Here is a 23,733-nt window from a genome sequence, read left to right as displayed (position 1 = left end):
GAAAAACAGAGATGAGAGGGGACAGAGAAGAGAGGGGATAAAATAAAAACGATTGAAGTAGTAATAAATGTAAGTGATCAGGGGAAGAATCTGCTTGGTCTGAACCCAGGTTATTTCAACTATATTAATGAGGACTGTTATTTCAAAACAACAAATTTTTGTTCAAGGCTGTTACAAATGGGGACTCAAAGTCAAATCATTTACTTGCTTTTTTCCCCCTAAGATAACGTAGAAAGCTAATTCAATTCAAACCAAAATGGTTACCATAGATCAACTTTAAGTTAATCAGAGGAGTAAGCTAAATGTTAGATTCAAATAGGTATCATCTCTGGATAGAACATTATGCTTGACAGATTTTTAAATTCTAGAAGCATTTTCATTAAAAATGTTTGGAAAAAATAAACTGAAGATTTACCACTTGAGAAAACAAAAGTCATGGTACAGATGAAAATCTGGTTAAAAGGCAAGTCAATCAGTGGAATTTTATTCAGATTGTCAGACTTACCCATGCTATAAGGAGGATTATCAAATGAAGAACTGCCAAATTTTAAGAGCATTGTATGAGTTTTTTTTTAAAAACTTCACTTTTGCTTCAAAGTTACAAGAGCTGCTTTAATATTGAGCAGAGTATTGCGGTAAAAGCATCCAGTTGTGCTAAATCAGATGTAAAAACATAAGGGGAAGTAAGAACCTTTTACAGTCTTACCTGTTAGACTGGGAGCTTGAAGAAGATGCGGATGCTGCTACTGAACTTGGGCCTGAGTTAACATTTTGCACTCCTTTAGCCATTTCTGTAAAACAAGGAAAATTAGCATTTTTTAAACATTTACCAAAATTGCTATGTTAGAATATTCCAAATTAGCTCCATCTAGCAGGAAGGATTTCTAAGAAGGGGCACATGTGGAAAATTCGATTTCCAGTAGGCCCAAATTTGGGTTGAATCTAAAGAATTCTAGAAAATCAAAATCAAAACCAAGACCAATTCAACAACTACCTCATTTAAAGCCCTAAAATCCTGGAGATTTGATAGCTTTTAGTCCCATTAAATTCTTCAGTACTAATTCTTTACAAATATCAATTTCTCCAAGTTCCTCAGTTTTACTAGACCCCTGGTTCTCCACCATTTCCAGAATGTTTTTTGCATCTTCTACCATGAAGGGACCCATGCTTGTTTTTGCTAATCTCTTCCACTTTTAAATAGATTTAGAAGCTTTTATAATTTTTTAGTAAAATTTGCTAGTTTACTCTCATATTCTATCTTCCTCCAAATCAGTTTATTGGCCATCCTCACTAAATTCTAAAATCCCCTCAATTCTCAGGTCTGTGACTAAAGGAGTCAAATTGGAGGGAGATCATCACTAAAATGGGTCTTACTCCCCATCCTTGCAGTTTGGGCTGCTTCCCTATAAGACTTATCACCAGGTTTCTCCAGTAGTGGCACAATCCCACAAGAAAATATCTTGGGAAGCACTGACATTTGTATACTGTAGGCAGGGAAAAAGTGGCCAGTGACAGTCTTGGCAGGGGGCGGGAGAGAAAAAGGAATGGATTTGTGGAGATCCAGCAATAAGTTTCATGACCCAATCTTTTCCTGTTCCCCACTTCCTGCCAGATTTTGAACAGGTATTTGAGAGAAAAATCTAGCCACCAATCTTTATTTTCTATAAATAGAGTCAAATGTGCAAGGAAATGTTTCAAGCATGATGAAGCTCAAGGACTAATGGGCACAGATGAATTTACACCTGTGAAAATGTTAAACAGGATGATATAAATATACATACATGTATCCACAGGAGCCCATTATTAGTATTAGTATACTAAGCCATTGCTATGGGGGGAGGGGGGAACCTTTACTCATAACAATCAGATTCATTCCAATATGAAAGAATGAATCTAGGGGAAGGGCGCACCTACTGTGGCTAATTAAGGAATTTAAAGATAGTATTAAATTGAAAGAAAAAAAAAGTACAATTCCGCAAAGATTCGTGGGTCAGAAGATTGGACACAATACAAAAAACAGCAAAGAATTAATGAAAAAAGAGGGGGGAGAAATTAGAGAATGAAGAAAGCTAGCTAGAAATATAAAAACAAGTAGTATGAGTTTCTACAGGTATTTAAAAAGGAAAAAAGAGTAACTGAAATGAGTGTTGGTTCTCTAGAGGAAATGGCAGATGAATTGAACAGATATTTTGCACCTGTCTTCACTGTAGAAGACACAAATAGCATCCCTAAAGTAATTGTAAATCAGAGGTGAAAGGGAGGAAGGAACTTAAACAATTACAATCACAGGGGAAGTGATCTAGACCTTTGTGTGCAGGGGACAATTTCAAAGCTTGCAGGTGTTTCAAAACTTAGAAGCATTGTAAACTGTGTGGAGGATAGTGTAAAGACTTCAAAAAGACAGACCAGATGGTGGAGTGGGCAGATAGGTGGCAGATGAAGGTCAATGCAGAGAAGTGTGAGGTGATTCATTTTGGTAGGAAGAACATGGAGAGAATATAAAATAAGGAGTACAGCTCTTAAGGGTGTGCAGGAGCAAAGGAGCCTGGGTGTATATGCGCAGAATGTCACAAAAGTAGAAGTTTCATAATATTATTGTGGTTTATTGTAAATGGGTACGAATGTAGATGGTTCTGCCTGTGTGATTCAATTAAATTTGAGTCAGATAGACTGCAAGCTTGAAATTATCAAAAGAGGGTAGGGGTAAAAAGCACTTAAATAAAGTAAACATCAGTAAATATGGATGAGGTCTGAGCATGTAGGGTGTGAAGGAAATTTGCATTTTTAAATAAGTGAAGGGGTCGTTTGGGTTTCAAAGCGATGGCAGGATGTTTACAAATAACAAGATAAATAGGGCAAGATTATGATGTTTATTTTTCTCAAAAGGTATTGACCATATTGGCAACATGAAAGATTTTTATATTCTGGGAAAAGTACATTTCCAAAGACATACAGAACAATGAATTTACCGATTAAAGAGCAAGAAACATATATATATATATATATATATATATAGATATAAAAGGAAGGAAGATGTTGTTGTGGGACCATGTAAGATCTAACAGGAGCATGTGAAACAGCCTTGGGAAATCCTCCAGCCATTTTTGCAAGTCTGCTGTGTCCAGTAACTAAATTTGGAGAAAAGCCATGGGAATTCCGCTGTCGAGTCAGTGCTGTGATAAGTCTGCTGACTTGCTATTTAAATTTAAAATCTATTTTGGGCTGTTGCCTTAAAGGGGGTGTGTAGCTGGGAGTCAGTTTAATTAGGAATTTTGGGATTTGTTATAATATTAGGTAACTATAATCTTATGTATGTGCTTGAAATATTTTCCTTTGTTAATAAACGTTTTAATTTAGTTTTTAAAATCTCTAAAGGTGTTAGTGGATTCATTACTTTGGAAATCAGTGTACAAATCTTCTTGTAATAAATTCAAATTGCAAAACCATTGTGATAGCTTGGCCAAGTTTCCCTTGTGGGTTTGGTCCGCCTGGCACACATCACCTGCCACGTCATAACAATAAGTAATTAAAGGTAGTAGGACAGGTGGAGAGAGCAGTTAATAAAGCATACAGTATCCTAAGCTTTATTAATATGGGCATTGGGTACAAGAGCAAGGAGGTTATGTTGAACTAGTAAAGGACACTAGTTAGACCTCAGCTGGAGTACTGTGTACACTTCTGGGGTGCCACACTTGGACGGTGAAATGCAAGTGAAATGCTGCTTCACTTGAAGGAGTGTTTGGGCCCTTGGACGGTGAGGAGAGGGGAAGTGAAGGGTCAGATGTTGCATCTTTTGCGTGGGCATGGGGAGGTGCCATAGGTGGGGGTTGAGGAGTAGGGGAAGCAGCATTTCACTTGCATTTCCCCCAACTTAGTCTACTGCATTCGTTGCTCCCAATGCGGTCTCCTCTACATTGGCGACACCAAACGTAAACTGGGCGACCGCTTTGCAGAACACCTGCGGTCTGCCCGCAAGAATGACCCAAACCTCCCTGTTGCTTGCCATTTTAACACTCCACCCTGCTCTCTTGCCCACATGTCTGTCCTTGGCTTGCTGCATTGTTCCAGTGAAGCCCAATGCAAACTAGAGGAATAACACCTCATCTTCCGACTAGGCACTTTACAGCCTTCTGGACTGAATATTGAATTCAACAACTTTAGATCTTGAACTCCCCCCTCCATCCCCACCCCCTTTCTGTTTCTTCCCCCTTCCTTTTATTTTTTCCAATAATTTATATAGATTTTTCTTTTCCCACCTATTTCCATTATTTTTAAATCATTTATGCCCCGCTAGTCTTTCCACCCCGACCCCAACTAGAGCTGTACCTTGTGCCCTACCATCCATTCTTAATTAGCACATTTGTTTAGATAATATCACTACCTTCAACACCTCTGTGTTCTTTTGTCTGTGACATCTTTTGATTATCTGCTCCTATCACTGCTTGCTTGCCCTTACAACCACATCAACACCCCCCAACTTCTCTTCTCCCCCACCCCTCCCACCTTAAACCAGCTTATATTTCACCCCTCTCCTTATATTCGCTCAGTTCTGTCGAAGGTCATGAGGACTCGAAATGTCAACTCTTTTCTTCGCCGCCGATGCTGCCAGACCTGCTGAGTTTTTCCAGGTAATTCTGTTTTTGATTTGTATTTATGGTTGAGGGATGAATATTGACAAGGACAACAGGTGACACAAACGGTAGCCTTGATTAGCATCTTTTTTGGAAGACACCACTTAGACAACATAACACACCCCTCAGGGCTGAAGTGGAGTGCTAGATTGTGCATATCAAATCCTGGAGTGGGATTATCAACCACAATTTTGACTTGAAGGGAGGACAGTTATCACCAAACTAAGCTAACACTTAAACAGAGATTTCATGTTAGCAACCACATGCTTTCCTACACCACCAGCTTTTTAATAACAAGCAGGCTTATTTACAAGAATTCAACTTGATTGGATGAGTTCACTTGTTATCTGATACCTGTGCTCACACATTCTGATAACAATCACAAAACACTGGAAGTCTTGCATATATTTTTGTTGGTTGAGCCTGATTGCATCAAACTGATATTTTGCTAGAGTTTCTGTTATTCGTTTTAATTGTTTCTTCTGTTACAGAAATTTATTCATCATTGAATGCAGGTCATTGTTTTGCAAAAGGCAAACCACATTACTCAAGTCTATTAATTAGACATTCTTTTCACAATGGACAGTTGTAAATGGGGAATTGGTGACCAACAGGTATAACAGAAGCTCAATTAGTCTTTTGTGTAGTTACTTGATAATTACAGATAGTTAAATTACACTACCAAACAGGAAATATATACAGCCCAATTGTGATCAATATTAAGAATTTTCAAAAATCTCAAAATTCTGTACTGTTCTACACTTTCCCATCTCCATCATACATCATGTTCTAATCAGAAACAGGATGTACATTTTTATAAAATATATACAGATATCATGGCCATTTCTAAAATTCAAAACTGGACAACGACCTTTCAAAATGGCTAAATCCATGTCGGTCTATGGCCCTCAAACAAAAGGAGCTTACTGGCAGTATCAAAGAAAACTGCACTTTGTTACCTCTGAAGAAACACGAACGACTCACTCCCCTGTGGGCTGCAGAGACCAAATTCAAAGGGAGCTCTACAAAGGCCACCTGCATTTCATAACCCAGGTTGGCCAACCAGAGCCTACTCGTCCACTAGAACAAAGGGCCACGCAACCTTCTTTTTAATTGTTACTGATTGAGACATTGAACCATCTTGGGGATGCAGGCGAGGGATTCACGAACCCTTTGTCAAAGGCACTGTGAAGAGGTGGGAGTCATATGATAGGGGTCTCTAGTTTGTGTAACCAGTAATGCTTTGCTGTACTGTAAAATCTCAGTCTGCCATTTTACCATCGAACAAGCAGCCTCACAGAAAAGGGGCTCTGCCCAGATTGAATACTTGGTCTCATCTGCATTGTTTCTGCTGCAACTTCTGTACCATCGTCCACCAGACTGATTCATCTCTGCATGCCTATCTAATCATGTGAGGTCAGCTCCACTGGAAAGGTGAATTATACATCATCAGTTTTCAGCTGGCTGACCTCCATGAAGGAATACACCCATTGGACTTTGATTCTGGCCTCTGGAACCCATGTGAAACACCATTTCTTTACTATGTGGTCTCTGCACTATAAATCTTTCTTTTCCCTATCCTTTTTTTACTGTAGGAATGCAAAGGGGGCAATGTTGCAACCCCCCGCCTCCCGGGTTTGAGTGTATGCAAGTAAACTAACCTTTTGAGTTCATCCTATCTTGAGTTTGCTCTGGAGTTATTAATAGATGATATGACGCAGGAGCAGAAGTAGGCCTAGGCCATTCAGCCCATTTAGTCTGCTCCACCATTCAATGAGATCAGGCTGATCTGATGATCTTCAATTCCACTTTCCTGTCTTGTCCCCATAACCCTTGATTCCCTTACTGATTAAAAATCTATCTCAGCCTTTGATATACTTAATGACCCAGCCTCTACAGCCCTCTGCGGTAAAGATCTCCACAGGTTGACTACCTTCAGAGAAGAAATTCTTCATCACATTTTAAATGGGCACCCCCTCACTCTGAGATTATGCCGCGGGTGCTAGACTCTCCCACAAGGGGAAACAACCTCTCAGCATCTACCCTGTCAAGCCACCTAAGAATCTTATGTTTCAATAAGGTCACCTCTCATTCTTCTAAACCCCAATGAGTACAAGTCCAACCTACTCAACCTCTCCTCATAAGAAAATCTCTCCATACTGGGGATCAACCTAGTGAACCTTCTCTGGACCTCCTCCAATGCCAGTATATCTTTCCTTAGATAAGGTGACCAAAGTATTCTAGGTGTGGTCAAACTAGTGCCTTGTATAGTTTTAGCAAGACTTCCCTATTTTTATACTCCATTCCCTTTGAAATAAAGGCAAACATTCCATTTGCCTTACCTATCACTTGCTGAACTTGTGTCAGCTTTTTGGGATTCATGCACATGAACTCCCAAATCCCTCTACACCACAGCCTTCTGCAGTCTTTCTCCATTTAAATAATATTCAGCTCCTCTATTCTTCCTGCCGAAGTGCATAACCTCACATTTTCCCACATTATATTCCATCTGCCAAGTTTTTGCCCACTCACTTAACCTGTCTTAACTTAACTATAGATCCCTCTGTACGCTCCTTGTGTCAAACTCACCACTTGCCTTTCCACCTATTTTTGTGTCATCCGCAAACTTGGCAATAGTACATTCTCTTCCCTCATCTAAGTCATTAATATATATTGCAAATAATTGAGACCCCAACACTGATCCCTGTGGCACTCCACTAGTTACAGGCTGCCATCCAGAAAATGGCCCCTTCTCCCAACTTTGTCTTCTATTAGTTAGCCAATCCTCTATCCATGCTAATGTACCGCCCCCAACACCATGGGCTCTTACCTTATCGAACGCCTTTTGGAAATCCAAATATATTACATCTACTGGTTCCCCTTTATTTATCCTGCTTGTTACCTCCTCAAAGAATTCTGATAAATTTCAAAATTGGATCACACCAAAACCAAGGGGATGGAAAACACTTATAAGGGGGGAAGCAAACCAAAACACCTTTCTGTTTATTGATGGGTGGTGAGAGGAGAAATTAGTACTGTTTAAATCAACAACCCCCCCCATCTGTCTATAACAGCATAACATAATAGACATAACTGGGTCCATTGTGTTATTAGGTGTGATTCACCTCAGAGGAGTTGTGAACCATAGGGGAAGGAATCCTAGTCTTAAGGAATCAAAAAGAAAAACAGCCATGTAATATTCTTTTGATTGCTCCCATACCTTCTCAATAAGTTGTCAATATATTTCAATCACAGCCTTTCATAGTTTCAATGAAAAGCTTTTATCCACTTAATCTTGTGTAAATAAAGACATTGAAAAATGGCATCATGAATGCTTGGCTGAGCTCCAAGAATAATGCACTTAGGTCTCAGTAGGCAATGCTGACACAGTTTGCAGGGAATTGACATATTCATTACCTTGTAATAACCTGAGTTGCAAGCTGGGTAGCTTTTTCTCCTCCACAGTAGATTTTCAAAGCCTCTGTATTTGTGCCAGTTTCAGGAGCATTTCAAAGACTTGCCAATGGCTGACTGGTTAAGTATATAGTGGGTTCAGGGACTGTGGGAATAGAGGGTGCGTGGGGGATATGAGAAGGCATGGAGGATAGGAGGGAGATTTAGGACCTGAGATTCATCACCACAACTGGGCTGATGTCCCAGTGAAAGGAGGCGGGCCCTTCTAGCCTGGTCTCACCATCCATTTGCCTCTATTGCTGCCTTGGGATTGCCCCTGGAGGTGGTAGGCCAGACTCCATCCTGTCCCCACCTCCATGGAATGAAAATAAATGGGTGGGGGTCTTCTTAATGGAGGCAGGAACTTTTCTGACTCACACTTCCAGTGTCCTTTGTGAAAATTCAGCCCATGTTATTTGAACAGGCCCCTGACTTCATTTCCCCTCTTGAGCAAATAGCAAAAAGGTTTGGTTAGTACCTCACTCAATCATCAAGGCACGATAAGCAGCTGGTTAGTGTCTCGACTATGTGTTAGCTTAGCGATTTCAGGACTTCTAATTCCACAATGAAATTCTAAAATGCATCGAGAACTAACATGCAACACCATAGAGAGATAAGTTTGTGGGTTTATACCTATGCCACTGAGTTTCTGATTTAGTTGCTCTGCTGCAGGTACGCAGAGTACAATTAAAATACATTCCTTCTCATTCTGAACCCACATAGTCACCTTTGGTATAACTCGGGTTCCATTCTTAGCCTCCTCCCTCTACCATTTACCTGCTATTCTCAAAGAGATCCAAGAGGCTGCAATGGGTGCGACACTCACCTCTACTCATTGCCTCCTCCATTGTTCCTAGGACTTGTTATCACTTCATCTAAATTCTCGCTCAACATTAAGACTGGGGTATGATTAAATATCCCCCAGCTTCATGTTAGCAAATAGAGGCCACCCTCTTCACTCCCATCAAACGTCTTCAGCATCAACTGGAATGATTTTTCTGGCTGGTCCCTTAGATTAAGCTGCAAGTATAAAGCATCCTACAACTTATTTCCCCACCCCTTCCCTTCCCCACATCTGAGCCAACAGTACAACCTTTTACACCTCCAAAATATATCAACCTCCACTCTGAATTTTTTCTTTTGCTGCAACGACTACAATCCATGCTTTTAATGCTTCAAAGTCTTCCTGGCTGAAATCATGAAAAATGCCTGCATCACATCACCCCAGTACTGGTCAAGCTCCACTGGCTTCTCATAGCTGCAGAATTATTGAGATTCTTGTCCTCACTTTCAAATGCTTCCCAGATCTTATCCTATCTTACCTTCACCAGCAATTGTGCGAACGCATCCTCTACATAAAAAGCCATTTCTCATTACTGCTTCAGCTATACCATTACCACACAAACTACCTTCCTTAGCATCTCTACCCAAATTTCTTTCAGAAACATCTTGAAGCACCATCTGTCCAATTCAACCTTTCCATTTGTCCTCTTGCTCTCTATTCATTATCTTGAGCCATCTCTCTATTTAGGGCAAAAAAACTGTTGAAGAACAAACAATCGAAATTAAAACTCTGGAGAATATTTGTGGTTATTCAGACTATTCATCTTCCATTAGTCCTGAATGCAATGTCCAGGAACACTGTTGAGAAACACTGGCAACTGTTGTTTACATTTTCAATTATTTTTAAGTAAGAAATGCGTATAGATTGGGAATGAGTTATGAAACAAGAAGTTTAAATGTGACTGAGATGAATGATTTTTGTATTGAGTTTAATTATACAATCATAGAATAGTTAGATTACAGAGACATTTAGTCCAACGTGTCTGTCCTACTCCTTAAGGGCAACTCGGCTAGTGCCACACTTCTCCATCTTTTACCTCGCAGCCCTGCAAATTTTCCCTCTTCAGCTAATTCATTTTGAAAGCAAGGATTGAATCTGCATCCAGCACTCCCAGGCAGTGCATACAAGATTATAACCACTCATGTCACCATTATTTTTTTTTTTTTTGGAATCATCTTAAATCAATGAACCTGCCACCAATGGGAACAGTTTCTCTCTGTGACCTCTAAGCCCCTCATGATTTTGAATACCTCTATGTCCTCTTAGCCTTTTCTCCAAAAACAACAGCCCCAGCTTCTCCAATCTATTTACTGAAGTGTCTCAGCCCGAAAGCCATCCTCATAAATCCTTTACCTCTTTCTAATGTGCGATTCCCCAAACGGGTCAGAATTCTCCAGTTGGGGTCAAACCAACATTTTATATAGGCTCATCATGGCTTCCTTGCTTTTGTACCCTATGCCTCTACAATATTTATAAGGCCCAGGATTCCATATGCCTTTTAATTACTTTCTCAACCAGGCCTACCACCTTTAATGTTTTGTATGTATAAATTCCCAGGTGTCTCCGGTCCTGCGCCTCCTTTAGAATTGTATTTTTTTTTTAATCCATTCTCAACCGCATTCTCCTGCCTTCTCCCCGTAACCTTTGATCCCCATAGCAATCAAGAACCTATCATGGTCTTGAATACGCTCAATGACCTAGCCTCCACAGCCTTCTGTGTCAATGAATTCCATAGATTCACCACTCTCTAGCTAAAGAAGTTTCTCCTCATCTCTGTTCTAAAAGGTCTTCCCTTTACTCTGAGGCTGTGCCCTTGGGTCCTAGTGTCTCCTACTAATGGAAACATCTTCCCCACATCCACTCTATCCAGGCCTTTCAGTAATCTGTAAGTTTCAATCAGATACCCCTTCTTCCTTTTAAACTCCATCGAGTATAGACCCAGAGTCCTCAAATGTTCCTCATATGTTAAGCCTTTCATTCCTGGGATCGTTCTCATGAACCTCCTCTGGACCCTCTCCAGGGCCAGAACATCGTTCCTGAGATATGGGGCCCAAAATTGCTCACAATATTCTAAATGTGATCTGACCAGAGCCTTATAACGCCTCAGCAGCACAAACAAGTGCACGGTAAAATTAGATAAATTATATTAATACATTCACCATGATCTTACAACTATGTTAAATATACAAAAATCAAATATATGACAGACACCATGTATAAATCACAACCTGCACCCTCCATTTTACCTATTACATATGGTTCCAGTACGTGGGGTACTAGGCTCTTAGCCATCTTCAATTCATCAGCAGAACAGCCACCAGACTCCAATCCAAAAGCCATTCGCATTCTCTTAAGTATTTCAATGTCATCGTGGATTTCAAATGTGTTATCAAAGTTAAAAAAATATTCAAACCTGTGGAAAAGAAAGTGAAAATATTGAATTTTTCACTTTTGGGAAATTTAAAAAATGTCCCAAGAAAAAGTCCCACACCAGCATTTCAAATGTTTCTGGCAAAATATCCCCTCTCAGAATTCTTTAAAATTTATTAAAATAAAAATCTTGCATCTTTTCTGGTCTGATTCCTTGCCCACACTTCTTCATCTTCGAAGATCTAATCTGGGAATTCTCAAGGTTGCTCCAACTCGGACAGCCCACCTTGCAGGTTCACCAGATTGATTCCAGAGTTGCGGGGCTTTTCTTATGAGGAGAGGTTGAGCAGTTTAGGCCCATACTCGCTAGAGTTTAGAAGGATGAGAGGAGATCAAATTGAGGTATACAAGATGCTAAAGGGGATAGACAAAGTAGACGTGGAGCAGATGTTTTCCCTTCTGGGGCATTCTAAAACGAGGCGCCATAGTTTTAGGCTAAGGGGTGGTGGATTTAAATCAGAGATGAGGAGGAATTACTTTTCTCAAAGGGTCGTGAATCTGTGGAATTCACTACCTCAGAGTGCAGTGGATGCCAGGATGCTGAATAAATTTAAGGAGGAGACACAGATTTTTAATTAATGGGTTGAAAAGTAATGGGGAGGGAGCGGGAAATTGGAGTTGAGGCTGAAATGAGATCAGGCATGATCGTAATGAATGGCGGGGCAGGCTTGAGGGGCTGAATTGCCTGCTCCTGGTTCTTTTGTTGCAGGGTTTGAATCTTGTTTCCAGAGATTCTGCTCCCTTGGATTCCCGAGTACGTAACCAAGCACAAGCTCAGATCTTCGGCCTCACCGAGCAGAATACTACTGCTCCAAAGGGATACCTTTGCCCCAGTGGCCTGCAGCATGGAGTCACCAACCTTTGGCTGCCTTCTTCACTTAAAGTCTGCTCCCTGCAACCCTTTTCCTGTTTGAAGCCAGTTTCTCTGCCCCTCCCTCCACCACCCCACCACACAGAACTAGGGCCTTTTCCTGTCCCTGTTCCCTCTCTGGGACTCTTCTTTTGGGACCACTTCATGTCCCCTCTCCTTGGTACTAGTCTTCCATGGTGCTCTGCTCCCAGTCACCTGACTCAGGTGGTCACGTTATTTTTCTGGTACAGGAGCGCTGGGTTCAAAGAACGTAAGAGTGCCTTCCCCGTCTGCACGTTCACAAAAGCTCCGAGGCCTGTCGGGAGTTATGTTCCTGACCTCCACTCTCAACATCAAGCTAACTTTGGCTTTCACAACATTTTCATACAACGTATTTGATGAAAAAGCCAAGTTTGCTCATCATACAAAACATAGTCAGGTTTGCCATACTTACTTATCGGGAGAGATGCTGCAGTCTATGATTGTTTTTTTGCTGGTGTTGACTAAAATGAAGGGCAGTTGAATGGCAGTATTGGGAGGAGGAACCCTGCCAGATTGTTGTTCTACAAGGCGATTTCGTTGAACCAGATTCTTAAAGGCAATTTGCTGTAAAACACAAATTGTTTGTAATTTAAACTCAGTTATGTACTTAAGAAATGACTGTAATTTTACTTACATTTACTTGTCCCTTCTCTTCTTTCTCTCTCTCAAAAGCATCCAGCCAATCCAGCCATATAAGCATTTCAGCAAAGGATAAATATAGACCAGGACATCAAGAGAATTCCTATTTCTTCTTCAAATAGTACCACAGGATCTTTTGCATCTACTCAAACTTCTGACTCAGATGTAGAGTGCTAACACTGAGCCAAAGCAGACATCTTTCAAGAAGAGCTCTGACATAATGTGGAATCTTCTGTACAACTCATAGCATTAATACTATTCAAAAATATTATGGTATATGCAAGCTAGGCAAAACATTTGAGAAAGGCACTCCTTGGGATGAGAATAAATTTACCCATCATGTGGATTTGCACAGCAGTAATGAAAACTACACAACGTGCAAACTGCACATTTTTTAGCTTTATTTTACCTGCAGCAGCAACTCCTTAAGTTGTGACTGCTTCTGTTTAATCGTTTCCATTTTCTTCCGTTTCTCCATCTATTCACATAAAAATTAAATAGAAGTCCGTCACTTGCTGTAAACTACACCAACTTACATTTATACAGGACTTTTAACATAGTAAAACTTTCCAAGGAGCATCACTGGAGTATTACCCAACAACATTTGACACTGAGCTACATAAGGAGATATTAGGGCAGGTGGTCAAGGAGGTAGGTTTTAAGGAACATTTTAAGAGGAGAGGCTGAAGTGGTAGGTATTGCATGGAAATATCAGTCTTTCCTCAAGCCAAATTGGGATCTAATGGGTACCAGGGACCAGCTGGCTTTCAGTCAGACAAAATGCACACTGCAGTGCTGGCAGCTGGGAGACTGGGCAAGGGAAAACAGGAAGAAGGGAAAAGTGGATATCTGGTAGCAACAGGAGAAAAGCAACAACAGTCTGAAAATATAACTGAACTGTGCAGAAGAATCCACAGATGCTAACTGCACATAACAGAATTGCAGAACTTGTTTTAACTGAAGAGCCCAATGCATTAACCGTCGCACACCAAAATTTCTAACAGTCTGCATATATTGAATATATACCACGCTTCATGGAGACACAAAAGGTCACTGTACTCTTACCTCCAGATTCTGGCACTCTTGAGCGGAGTTTGTGGGAAGTCCTATCCATTTGATTTCCTTCTTCTCTTTGGAAATGATATTCATTGCCATAAGCACATTCAAGGCATCATATACACGACGTCTTATATTCTTTTGATCATATCCCTGCTGTGCATTAGAGGTTGCATAATATCATTAAATAAAATCTTAACAAGCTCCAAGTAAAAATATTCATATGGATTATTAATTCAGTGAAAGTAATATTGCACATGCAATTCTGTCAATCTACCATGGTTACACATGCACTTGCCAGGAAAGGCTACTGTCGCAGAGCCAAGCAAAGGCTAAACACTTTCCACAAATGGAAGGAGAATGAACAAGTCTTAGTTAAACAGTCTGCAAATTGGTTATCTGGCTACCCTTAGCTACAGAACAGGGAGCAGCAGGGAGGGGCCAATTACAAAACAAGTACAGTTTTCAGCAGTCCAAAATCAGACTATTTAAGGTAGGAACAGATCCACTGTGTCTTTGGAGCACTGGATTGCTGGTTTTGAACAATATCCACATATCAAAAATCAAATGTGATAAGAGAAAAAAATTCTCAAAAACCCAGAGGATCGGTAGCTTAGCGGTAGAGTCACTGTGATCCAGGGCCTGGACTAATACTCTGGAGACACGAGTTCAAATTCCACCAGCTGGTGGAATTTAAATTTGATTAAATAAATCTGGAATAAAAGCTAGTATTAGTAATGGTGGCTGTCAAACTACAAGGTTGTCATAAAAACCCATCTGGTTCACGATTGTCCTTTAGTGAGGAAAGCTGCCAGTCTGGCTCACATGTGACTCCACAAGAAATAGCAAGAGTAGGCCATTTGACCCATCAAACCTGCTCCGCCAGTCAATAAGATCAGGACTGATCTGATTGCTGCCGTAACTCCACTTTCCTGCTTGCCCCCCATAATGCATGGCTCCCTTGTAGATCAAAAAGTTATCTGCCAAGGCCTTGAATATATTCAATGGCCCATTGCTCTCTGTGGAAGACCAATGACTCTCAGATGAAATTCCGCTTTACCTTCTCCTTAAATGGCATACGCCTTATTGATAAACTGTATTCCCTGGGTCTAGATTCCCCCACTAGTGGAAACTTTCTCTCAGCATCTATCCTCAGGAATCTTAGGTTTCAATAAGATAACTTCTCATAGGCTCAACCTGTTCAACCTATCCTGTAACCTAGCCTTCATCCTAGGAATCAGCCTAGTGAACTTTTTCTGAACTGCTTCCAAAGCAAGTATATCTCTCCTTAAGATGACCAAAACTGTGCACGTACTTCAGGTGCAGTTTCACCAATTCCCATACAGTTGTAGCAAGGCTTCCCTATTTTTATACTCAGTCCCTCTTGCAATAAAGGCCAACAATCCATTTCCCTTCCGAATTTTATGCTGTATCTGCATGCTATCTTTGAGATTCATGCACCCAGATCCCTCTGTACCACAGTATTCAGCAGCCCCCTCCTTTTAAATAATATTCTGCTTTTCTATTCTACCCATAGCAGTGCGGCTGACTCTTAACTGACCTCTGAAATGGCCTAGCAAGGAATTCAATTGTATCAATCGCTAGTACATTTGGACTGCAGCAACTCAAGGTGGCAGCTCACCATCACCACCTTTTCAAGGTCAGTTAGGGAAGGGCAACAAATGCTGGCTTTGCCAGTCAGGCTCTCATCCCACAAAATAAAAAATTAAATGTTTCCAAGCCCCAGAAGTGATTCCATAAATGTTACCAAGTATTTCAATTATCATTTTGTTGCAACACACAGGTCACTTTTCTCCAGCACCGAAGATGAATTTCCCCTCCCTTGCCCAGGAAGACTGAAGCCTAAAATGATATCAACACTATCATGTGCTGAATTTAAATATGGAAATTTCCTGGTCTGTTTGGCTTAGCATGACATATTAACAGATCAATATACAGTCATCTTCCCATTCACCTCACCCAATTTGAGAAACGTCCACCCTTCGCATCCTCTCTCAAAAAGTAATTAGGCAATGCAGTGCAAAAATTGTCAGGGCACATTTAAGAACCTGCTCTGGATGACTATAGGCATTGATACTCAAGATAAATTGTCTGTTTTTGTAGGTCAAAAGAATACATCTAGACAAAAGGCAATGTAAGTGACTAATCACCACACCGATGCAACAGTATTAATACTCTTGTCACAGAATAACAAAGTCATAAATGAATGTTTAAAAATCAAGACAAACTTTATTTAACCATTCTAAAAGGTTGAATAGGTGCTATATCCACTTCAGTTGGAAAAAAGAATGGTAGAGTATTACTTAAATGGTGATAGATTGGAAAATGTTGATGTACAAAGGGACCTGGGTATCCTTGTACACCAATCACAAAGCAAGCACGCAGGTGCAGCAAGCAGTTAAGAAGGCAAATGGTATGTTGGCCTTCATTGCAAGAAGATTTGAGTACAGATGCAAAGGTGTCTTACTGCAGCTGTACAGGACCTTGGTGAGACCACACCTGAAGTACTGTGTATAGTTTTGGTCTCCTTACCCACGAAAGGATATACTTGCCATAGGGGGAGTGCAGCGAAGGTTAACCAGACTGATTCCTGGGATGGCAGGATTGTCGAATAAGGAGAGATTGGCCGACTAGTCTGTATGCACTGGAGTTTAGGAGAATGCGAGGAGGTCTCATTGAAATGTATAAAATTCTGACAGGGATAGACAGACTGGATGCAGCAATGATATTTCCTCTGGCTGGGGGGTGCGGGTCTAGAGCAAGAGGCCACAGTCTGAGGATATGGGGTAGGGCATTTAGGACTGAGATGAGGAGAAACTTCTTCATTCAAAGGGTGGTGAACCTTTAGAATTCTCTACCACAGAAGGCTGTGGAGGCCAAGTCATTGAATATATTTGAGAAGGAAATAGATTTCTAGACTCTAAAGGCATCAAGGGGTATGAGGAGAAGGCAAGAGAATGGCGTTGAGATAGAAGATCAGCTACGATCATACTGAATGGCAGAGCAGGCTTGAAGGGTCGAATGATTTACTCCTGCTCCTATTTTCTAAGTTTCTTAATTTCGAACTTGACCCCCAAGGGGATAAAAGTAATTTTCCATTTGCTTAATAACCTGGTTAGATGGTTTGTTAAGCAGAAAGAGGGATAATTGGGAATCCATTTGTATTCAAATTGGAAACAAGTTACCTGCAGCGTCCCACAAAGATTTGTTTTGAAGCATCAACTGTTCACTATATTTAATAATTACTTTGATAACAGTAGGCAAAAAACGTTTTGGTTGCGGTTCATTTCCAGCTGGGTTCCTTTTGCCGGAAAATGAGCACTTTATTTAAGGCTGAGATGAGAGGAAATTACTTCCCTCAAAGCGTTGTGAATCTTTGAAATTCTCTACCCCAAAAGGTTGCGGTTGCTCCATCATGGAATACATTTATGACTGGGATAGACAGATTTTTGGTATCTAAGGGCATCAGGGGATAAGGGGAACAGGCAGGAAAGTGGGGCTGAAACCCAAGATCAGCCACAATCGTATTAAATAGTCTACTCCTACTTTTATTTCTTGTGTCCACCACAATAGAGGGCCATATATTTTTTATCAGATTGGTGGCATAGCAAGTAGTGTTAATGGGAGCACAAAATTACAAAGAGACAATATATTGAATAGGCAAAATTGTAGATGAATTTCAAAGCAGGAAAGTCACCCATTTTGGACACAAAAGAGACAGCTCAAAATGTTTTTTTAAAAATGGTCAAAATTTAGGAAACATTGGAGGACCAAAGAGACTTAGTGGTTCATGTATACACATCTCTAAAATGCTTTGGTCAACTACAAAATAAAATTAAAAGTTGTTGGAGCGAGGAGACCCGGGAGATCGGTTTAAACAGTGAGGAGAGCTGAGGTATCTCTCCATTTCTCATTTGATTGGTCAAGTGGTTTAAATCAGGAGACATTATTACAGCCTCATTGAACAGTTAAGAAATTCACTTTTAAAATATTTAACATCGAAATTAATTAATTAAATAGAATAGAGATGGTTGGACAGGTGATGTGCTGCAGCTGTAGTAAGTGGGAGCTGGTGCAATCCAGTGACCACATCTGCAGCAAATATTGGCCACTCGAGGAACTTCGGCTCAGAGTTGATGAGCTGGAGTCCGAGCTGCAGACACTGCAACACATCAGGGAGGGCGGATGGGGCAGTTACCTGGACGCTGTGTTTTAGGAGACAGTCGCACCCCTTAGATTAATTACATCAAATTTGGACCGTGGTTAGGGACAGGAGGGTGTGATTGCAAGTGAGGCAATCCAGGATTTAGCTTTGGAGGAGCCTCAGCCAGTGCCGTTGTCCAATAGGTACTAAATTCTTGCTCCCGGTGTGGACGAGGGCACAGGCTGCAGGGAAGATGAGCAAACTGACCACAGCATCGTGGTACAGTGCGCCATTCAAGTGGGGGGAAGAAAAGAGAAATATAGTAGTAACAGGGGATAGCATAGTTAGGGGAATAGATACTGTCCTCTGCAGCAATGACAGAGCATCCCAAAGGCTGTGTTGCCTACCTGGTGACAAGCTCAGGGTTAAATTATGAAGCGAACCATGAAGATAATCTCCAGATTACTATCTGAGCCACACAGGACAAGGGCATAGGGTAAATAAGATTACAGAAGTAAATGCGTGGCTCAAAGATTGGTGTGGGAGAAATGGGTTCCGATTTATGGGGTACCGGCACCAGTACTGGGGAAGGAGAGAGCTGTTCCATTGGGACAGGCTTCATTTGAACCATGTTGGGATCAGTGTCCTGGCAAATTGTATAACTAGGGCTGTAGATAGGTATTTAAACTAATTAGCAGGGGGATTCAAGTGAAGGGAATTTTAAAAAAATCAAAAAGAAACGAGAGCGCAGATGCACAGGGTAGTGAAGAGGCAAACAATAATCAAAGTGTGACAGGTAGGAGCAGAAAACATAAGCAGAAGAGTGCAGAAATTAGAACCAGAATGAGTAACAATGTAGAAAGTCAAAGCTTAAGGCGCTTTATCTGAATGCATGCAGTATTTGTAACAAGATAGATGAGTTGACGGCACAAATAGAAATAAATGAATATGTAATAGCTATCAAGTCAGAGATATGGTTGCAAAGTGACCACGACTGGGAGCTCAGTGCTCAAAGGTATTTGATGTTCTGGAAAAATAGGCAAAAAGGAAAAGGAGTTGGGGTAGCTTTGATAATAAAGGAAGGTATCAGTGCGGTGGTGAGTAGTGATATAGGTACAAATAGATCGTGATCTGGAATCAGTCTGGCTGGAAATAAGGAATAGCAAGGGGAAGAAGTCACGGATGGGAGTTGTCTTTAGGCAACCCCCTCACCCCGCCCCCCCGAAGAGTTGCCTCGCGGTAGGATAAAGTATGAATCGGGAAATAATAGAGACGTGTAAGAAGGGTGCTACAATTGTCATGGGTGATTTTAATCTGCACATTGACGCGACGAATCAGATTGGCTGGGGTAACATGGAAGACGAATTTGTAGGGTGCATCAGGGATGGTTTTTTAGAGCATTACATTGCAGAACCTACCCAGGAACAGGCTATTTTAGATATAGTAACGTGTAATGAGGTGGGATTAATAAGAGATATTGTAGTTAAGGATCCTGTAGGGGGTAGCGATCACAACATGGTAGAATTTCAAATTCAGTTTCAGGGTGAGCAATTCGGGTCTCAAACCAGTGTTCTCAAATTAATTAAGAGCAATTATGAGGTATGAAGAAAGAGTTGTCTAAAGCAGACTAGGAAAATAGACTAAGGGGAAGGTCAGTGGATGAGCAGAGACAGACATTTAAACAGATATTTCACAATGCTCAACAAAAATTTATCCTGGTCAAAAAAGAGGACTTGATGAGAAGGATGAACCAACTGTGCTTAACAAAGGTGGTCAAGAAGAGTATCCAATCAAAAACTATGGCATACAAAGAGATGAAAGCTATTGGTAGGCCAGAGGATTGAAAAATTTTTTTAAGAACCAGCAGATGACTAAAAATTAATAAAGAGGGAGAAAATGGATTATGAAAGTAAATTGGCAAGAGATATAAAAACAACCAGCAAAAGCTTCTATGTGGCTAAAATGAGCGTGGGGCCCTTGGAGGATGCGACTGGAGAACTGATAACAGGGAACAGGGAAATGGCAGATCATTTAAACCCTATTTTGCATTGGTTTTCACGGTGGAGGATAAACATCCCAAAGATATCAGATAAGGAGCTAATGGGAGGAGAGATCTTGCAACATCTCTATCACGAGGGACAAAGTATTTGACAAATTAATGGGGCTAAAGGCAGACAAGTCGCTAGGCCTGCAAGATGGCCTGCATCCAAGAGTTTTAAAGGAAGTGGCTGCAGAGATAATGGAGGCATTGGTCGAAATATTCCAGAACTCACTGGATTCCAGGAGGGTCCCAATGGATTGGAAAACCACTAATGTGACGCCCCTGTTCAAGAGGGAGGGAGACAATAAGCAGGAAACTATAGGCCAGTCAGCCTAACATCTGCCGTTGGGAAAATGCTACAGTCCATTATTAAGGAAGAAATAGCAGGACATTTAGAAAAGCTTAATGCAATCAAACAGAGTCAACATGGTTTTGTGAAAGGGGAATCATGTTTGACAAATTTTCTAGAGTTCTTTGAGGATATAACAAGCAGAGTTGATAAAAGGGAACTGGTAGATGCAGTGTATTTGGATTTCTAGAAGGCATTTGATAAGGTGCCACATAAAAGATAGGAGCTCACGGTACTGGGGGTAATGTATTAGTATGGATTGAGGATTGGTCAACACACAGAAAACAGAGGCCAGAATATAATGTTCGTCGGGCGGGCATGTGCCCGACCCAACCGATTGTAAAATGACTCGCGATGACGTCGGGAGAGTGTCCCATCATCGCGCACTCGTGCGATATTTCCGTCGGCAGGCGCGCACAGGAGTCGGCAGCGGACCTGACAATTTAAAGGCAAATTAAGGCCATTAAAGTTATAATTGAATAAGCAAGGTTGGACATGCAGTGATAAATTCAAATGAATGATAAAGTGAAATATTTTGAGGGCTAGAACATAAAAGGGAGAATGTTTGCTACTACGCTACAAAGCCCCGGTTAAAAAAAAGACTTGAGTTTTTAGTATTTTTCAAGATCACCAGACACTTCAAAGCACTTTACATTCAATTAAGTACTTTCAAAGCATAGTCACTGTTGTAATATAGGAAACTCCGCAGTTAATTTGTGCACAGCAACCCCCTACAAACAACAACATGATAATGACCAATAATCTGTTTTTGAGGAGTTGTTTGAAGGATAAATATTGGCCAGGACACCTGGGTTAACTCCACTGCTCTCCTTCAAAAGAGTGCCCTAGGATCTTTTACATGCACCCAAGCAGGAAAATGGAACCTCAGTTTAATGTCTCACCCAAAAGACAGCATCTCAGACAGGCAGTACTCCCTCAGTGTTACACTGCAGTGACCGTCTTGATTTTTTGTGCTCAATCTTAACTGGGACTTGAACCCAGAGACAAGGGTGCTACAAACTGAGTCACAGCTGATACTTAATTACCCCACATCTGTAGTAGTGTGTGCTGGGTAGCACATCATAAGAACAGATATATTGGTCTGGGAATGTGTGAAGTGCAGATTCACTGAAATTGTACCATAGCTCCATGAGTTAAATTATGGGGAGAAGCTTCAAAGTGGACTTGTGTTCCCTGTAACATAGAAGGTGATTTTTTTGTATTTTATTTTAGGATTTGATTAGAATTGATAGAGCTGATAGAGAAAAATTTCCAATGGTAAGGGAGCCCAGAACTAAGATCCATAACCTTAAAACCAGAGCCAGGCTATTAGGAGAGAAGTTAGGTAAAAACATGTGGTAGAAATTTGGCACACACACCCACAAAAGTAGCAAATACTAGCTCAATTTAGAATCTAAAACCTAAGATTGATTTTTTGCTCGGTTAGGAATAAGGAGGCAATGCAACCGATGGAATTAGTATACAGAACAGCAGAACAGGTTTGAGAGGTTGAATGGCCCACTGCCTTTCCTATACTCAAGCAATTTGGATCAAGGTTATAAATATAAATAATTTCTATTCCATTGGTTATCAAATTAATTTCACTTTTAAAATTTCAATTTATCAAACTGACAAACAAAATCATTATCAATGGAGAGCAGGATACATAGACTGAATTGCTGAATTATACTTGGCAAGAACTGGGAATTTGCCAAATGTACTTTTCCTTCAAACAAAGAAACCGAAGAAAAATAAAATTACTCTCTCACCTGCCTTTATTTGTTTTAAAGGGTACTACAACATTGTTATAATAAAATCCATCACTAAATGAAGTTTAAGGGTACAAACAGTTCTATTACACATTGATCTGAAATACAAGCAGATGAAAACTCAATGACAAAGAAAAGTTTGGGTGTATTAAGAATGCCCATTTCTATCACCAGAGAACTTTTATTACATAGGTCATACAAGTCGCTTTGTAGAAGGAACTACATGTAGCAATATGAAGCCAAAAAGAAAATTAACTGTAGAACGACCATACATCATCGGCCAGGGTGCCGATCAAAAGGAGAAAGATTCCATCATGTAATATACCTTTGTAATTCATTCTTAATTGGACACAATTAATTTGTGTTCTCTTGCAGTGGGTTCTCTTCCAGCTACGATATTGTGGACTGCATATTGCTGCCAACAATCTCATCCTGTTCAGTAGGAAGAAAAATTAAAAGCTGGTTGCGAAGGAACAAAACAGTTCTCTCAATTTCTTCCTGTTCCCGACCCACAGGAGAAGAACCTTGCTTCCCAATCATCTGTTTAACAGGTCAGCAAGCCAGCTGCTGAAATTCACGTAGCGAAGACAATGCAGCAACAGATAGGAAGGTTCTGGTTTAGAGCTAAGTACTAACTCTTTATGCTACATTGTTTGCTTACCTTTTTTTTAAAAGGAATGGTCACAATTACATTAGCAACCACAAAATGGCTACCTGCAACTGATGGAGATAATCTGCCAGCATGTTTAAAATCAGCGGGAAGGGAGCCGGGAGTGCGGCCATTTCAGCTGCTGAAGAAACCAAGTGAAAAAACAACTGTGACATCACAGGAAACTAGTAAGTTGATTGGCCGGTACGTGCTTGGTGTAAGGGACAGTATATTAATAGGTGGCTTAGGACACCAGAGTTAAGATAGATCCTATTCTAAAAGGTATGACCATCTCCTGGAACAAAGTGTCCAGGTACTTCTTCCCCTCCCTTATGTTGTGCATTGTCTGCAGTTGTGGCTTCTGGATCGGTAGTCCTGATCAGGAATTCCTCTTAGGTCCATGAAGGTACCACAACATAAGCAGAACAAGGAAAGATAGTCAGTTTGAGGAACTATGCCTCAAATTAGGAAGCAGAACCTCAAAAGTAATAATCTCTAGATTATTACCTGAATCATGTGCAAATTGGCATAGGATGAATAAGATTAGAGACACAAATGCGCAGCTCAAAGACTAGTGTGGGACAAGTAGGTTCCGGTTGTGGGGCACTGGCACTAGTACTGGGAATGGTGAGGGTTGTACTGTTTGCAAGGTCTACGCCTGAACAATGTTGGTACCAGTGTCCTTGCAAACTACATAACTAGGGAAGTAGACATGGTTTTAAACAAAATAGTGGGGCAAGGGATCAAACGTGGGAAGATGTGGTATATCAGAGAGTAGAGGCAAGATAAGAGGGGAAGGTATTAATATGGGAAAT

General features: G+C 40.7%; 1 protein-coding gene across 6 annotated transcripts in view; it reads right to left on the bottom strand.

Annotated features, from left to right (window-relative positions):
- LOC121281988 (transcription factor Dp-1-like) overlaps nt 1-23,733 on the bottom strand; it is a 75,725-nt gene that overhangs the window by 3,045 nt on the left and 48,947 nt on the right. For 5 of the 6 annotated variants that reach the window (XM_041195302.1, XM_041195307.1, XM_041195305.1 and 2 more), the window contains 5 exons: nt 13,955-14,101; nt 13,299-13,367; nt 12,663-12,814; nt 11,175-11,341; nt 707-791 (listed from right to left, as the gene is read on the bottom strand). In XM_041195302.1, the coding sequence (XP_041051236.1) occupies nt 707-791; nt 11,175-11,341; nt 12,663-12,814; nt 13,299-13,367; nt 13,955-14,101 (620 nt within the window). The remainder of the gene's footprint in view (nt 1-706; nt 792-11,174; nt 11,342-12,662; nt 12,815-13,298; nt 13,368-13,954; nt 14,102-23,733) is intronic. The other variant, XM_041195304.1, reaches the window with a different exon arrangement.

Source organism: Carcharodon carcharias, chromosome 9, assembly GCF_017639515.1.
Source record: "Carcharodon carcharias isolate sCarCar2 chromosome 9, sCarCar2.pri, whole genome shotgun sequence".
In the NCBI taxonomy this organism is placed as follows: domain Eukaryota; kingdom Metazoa; phylum Chordata; class Chondrichthyes; order Lamniformes; family Lamnidae; genus Carcharodon; species Carcharodon carcharias.
This window is presented reverse-complemented; position numbering and strand designations above follow the sequence as displayed.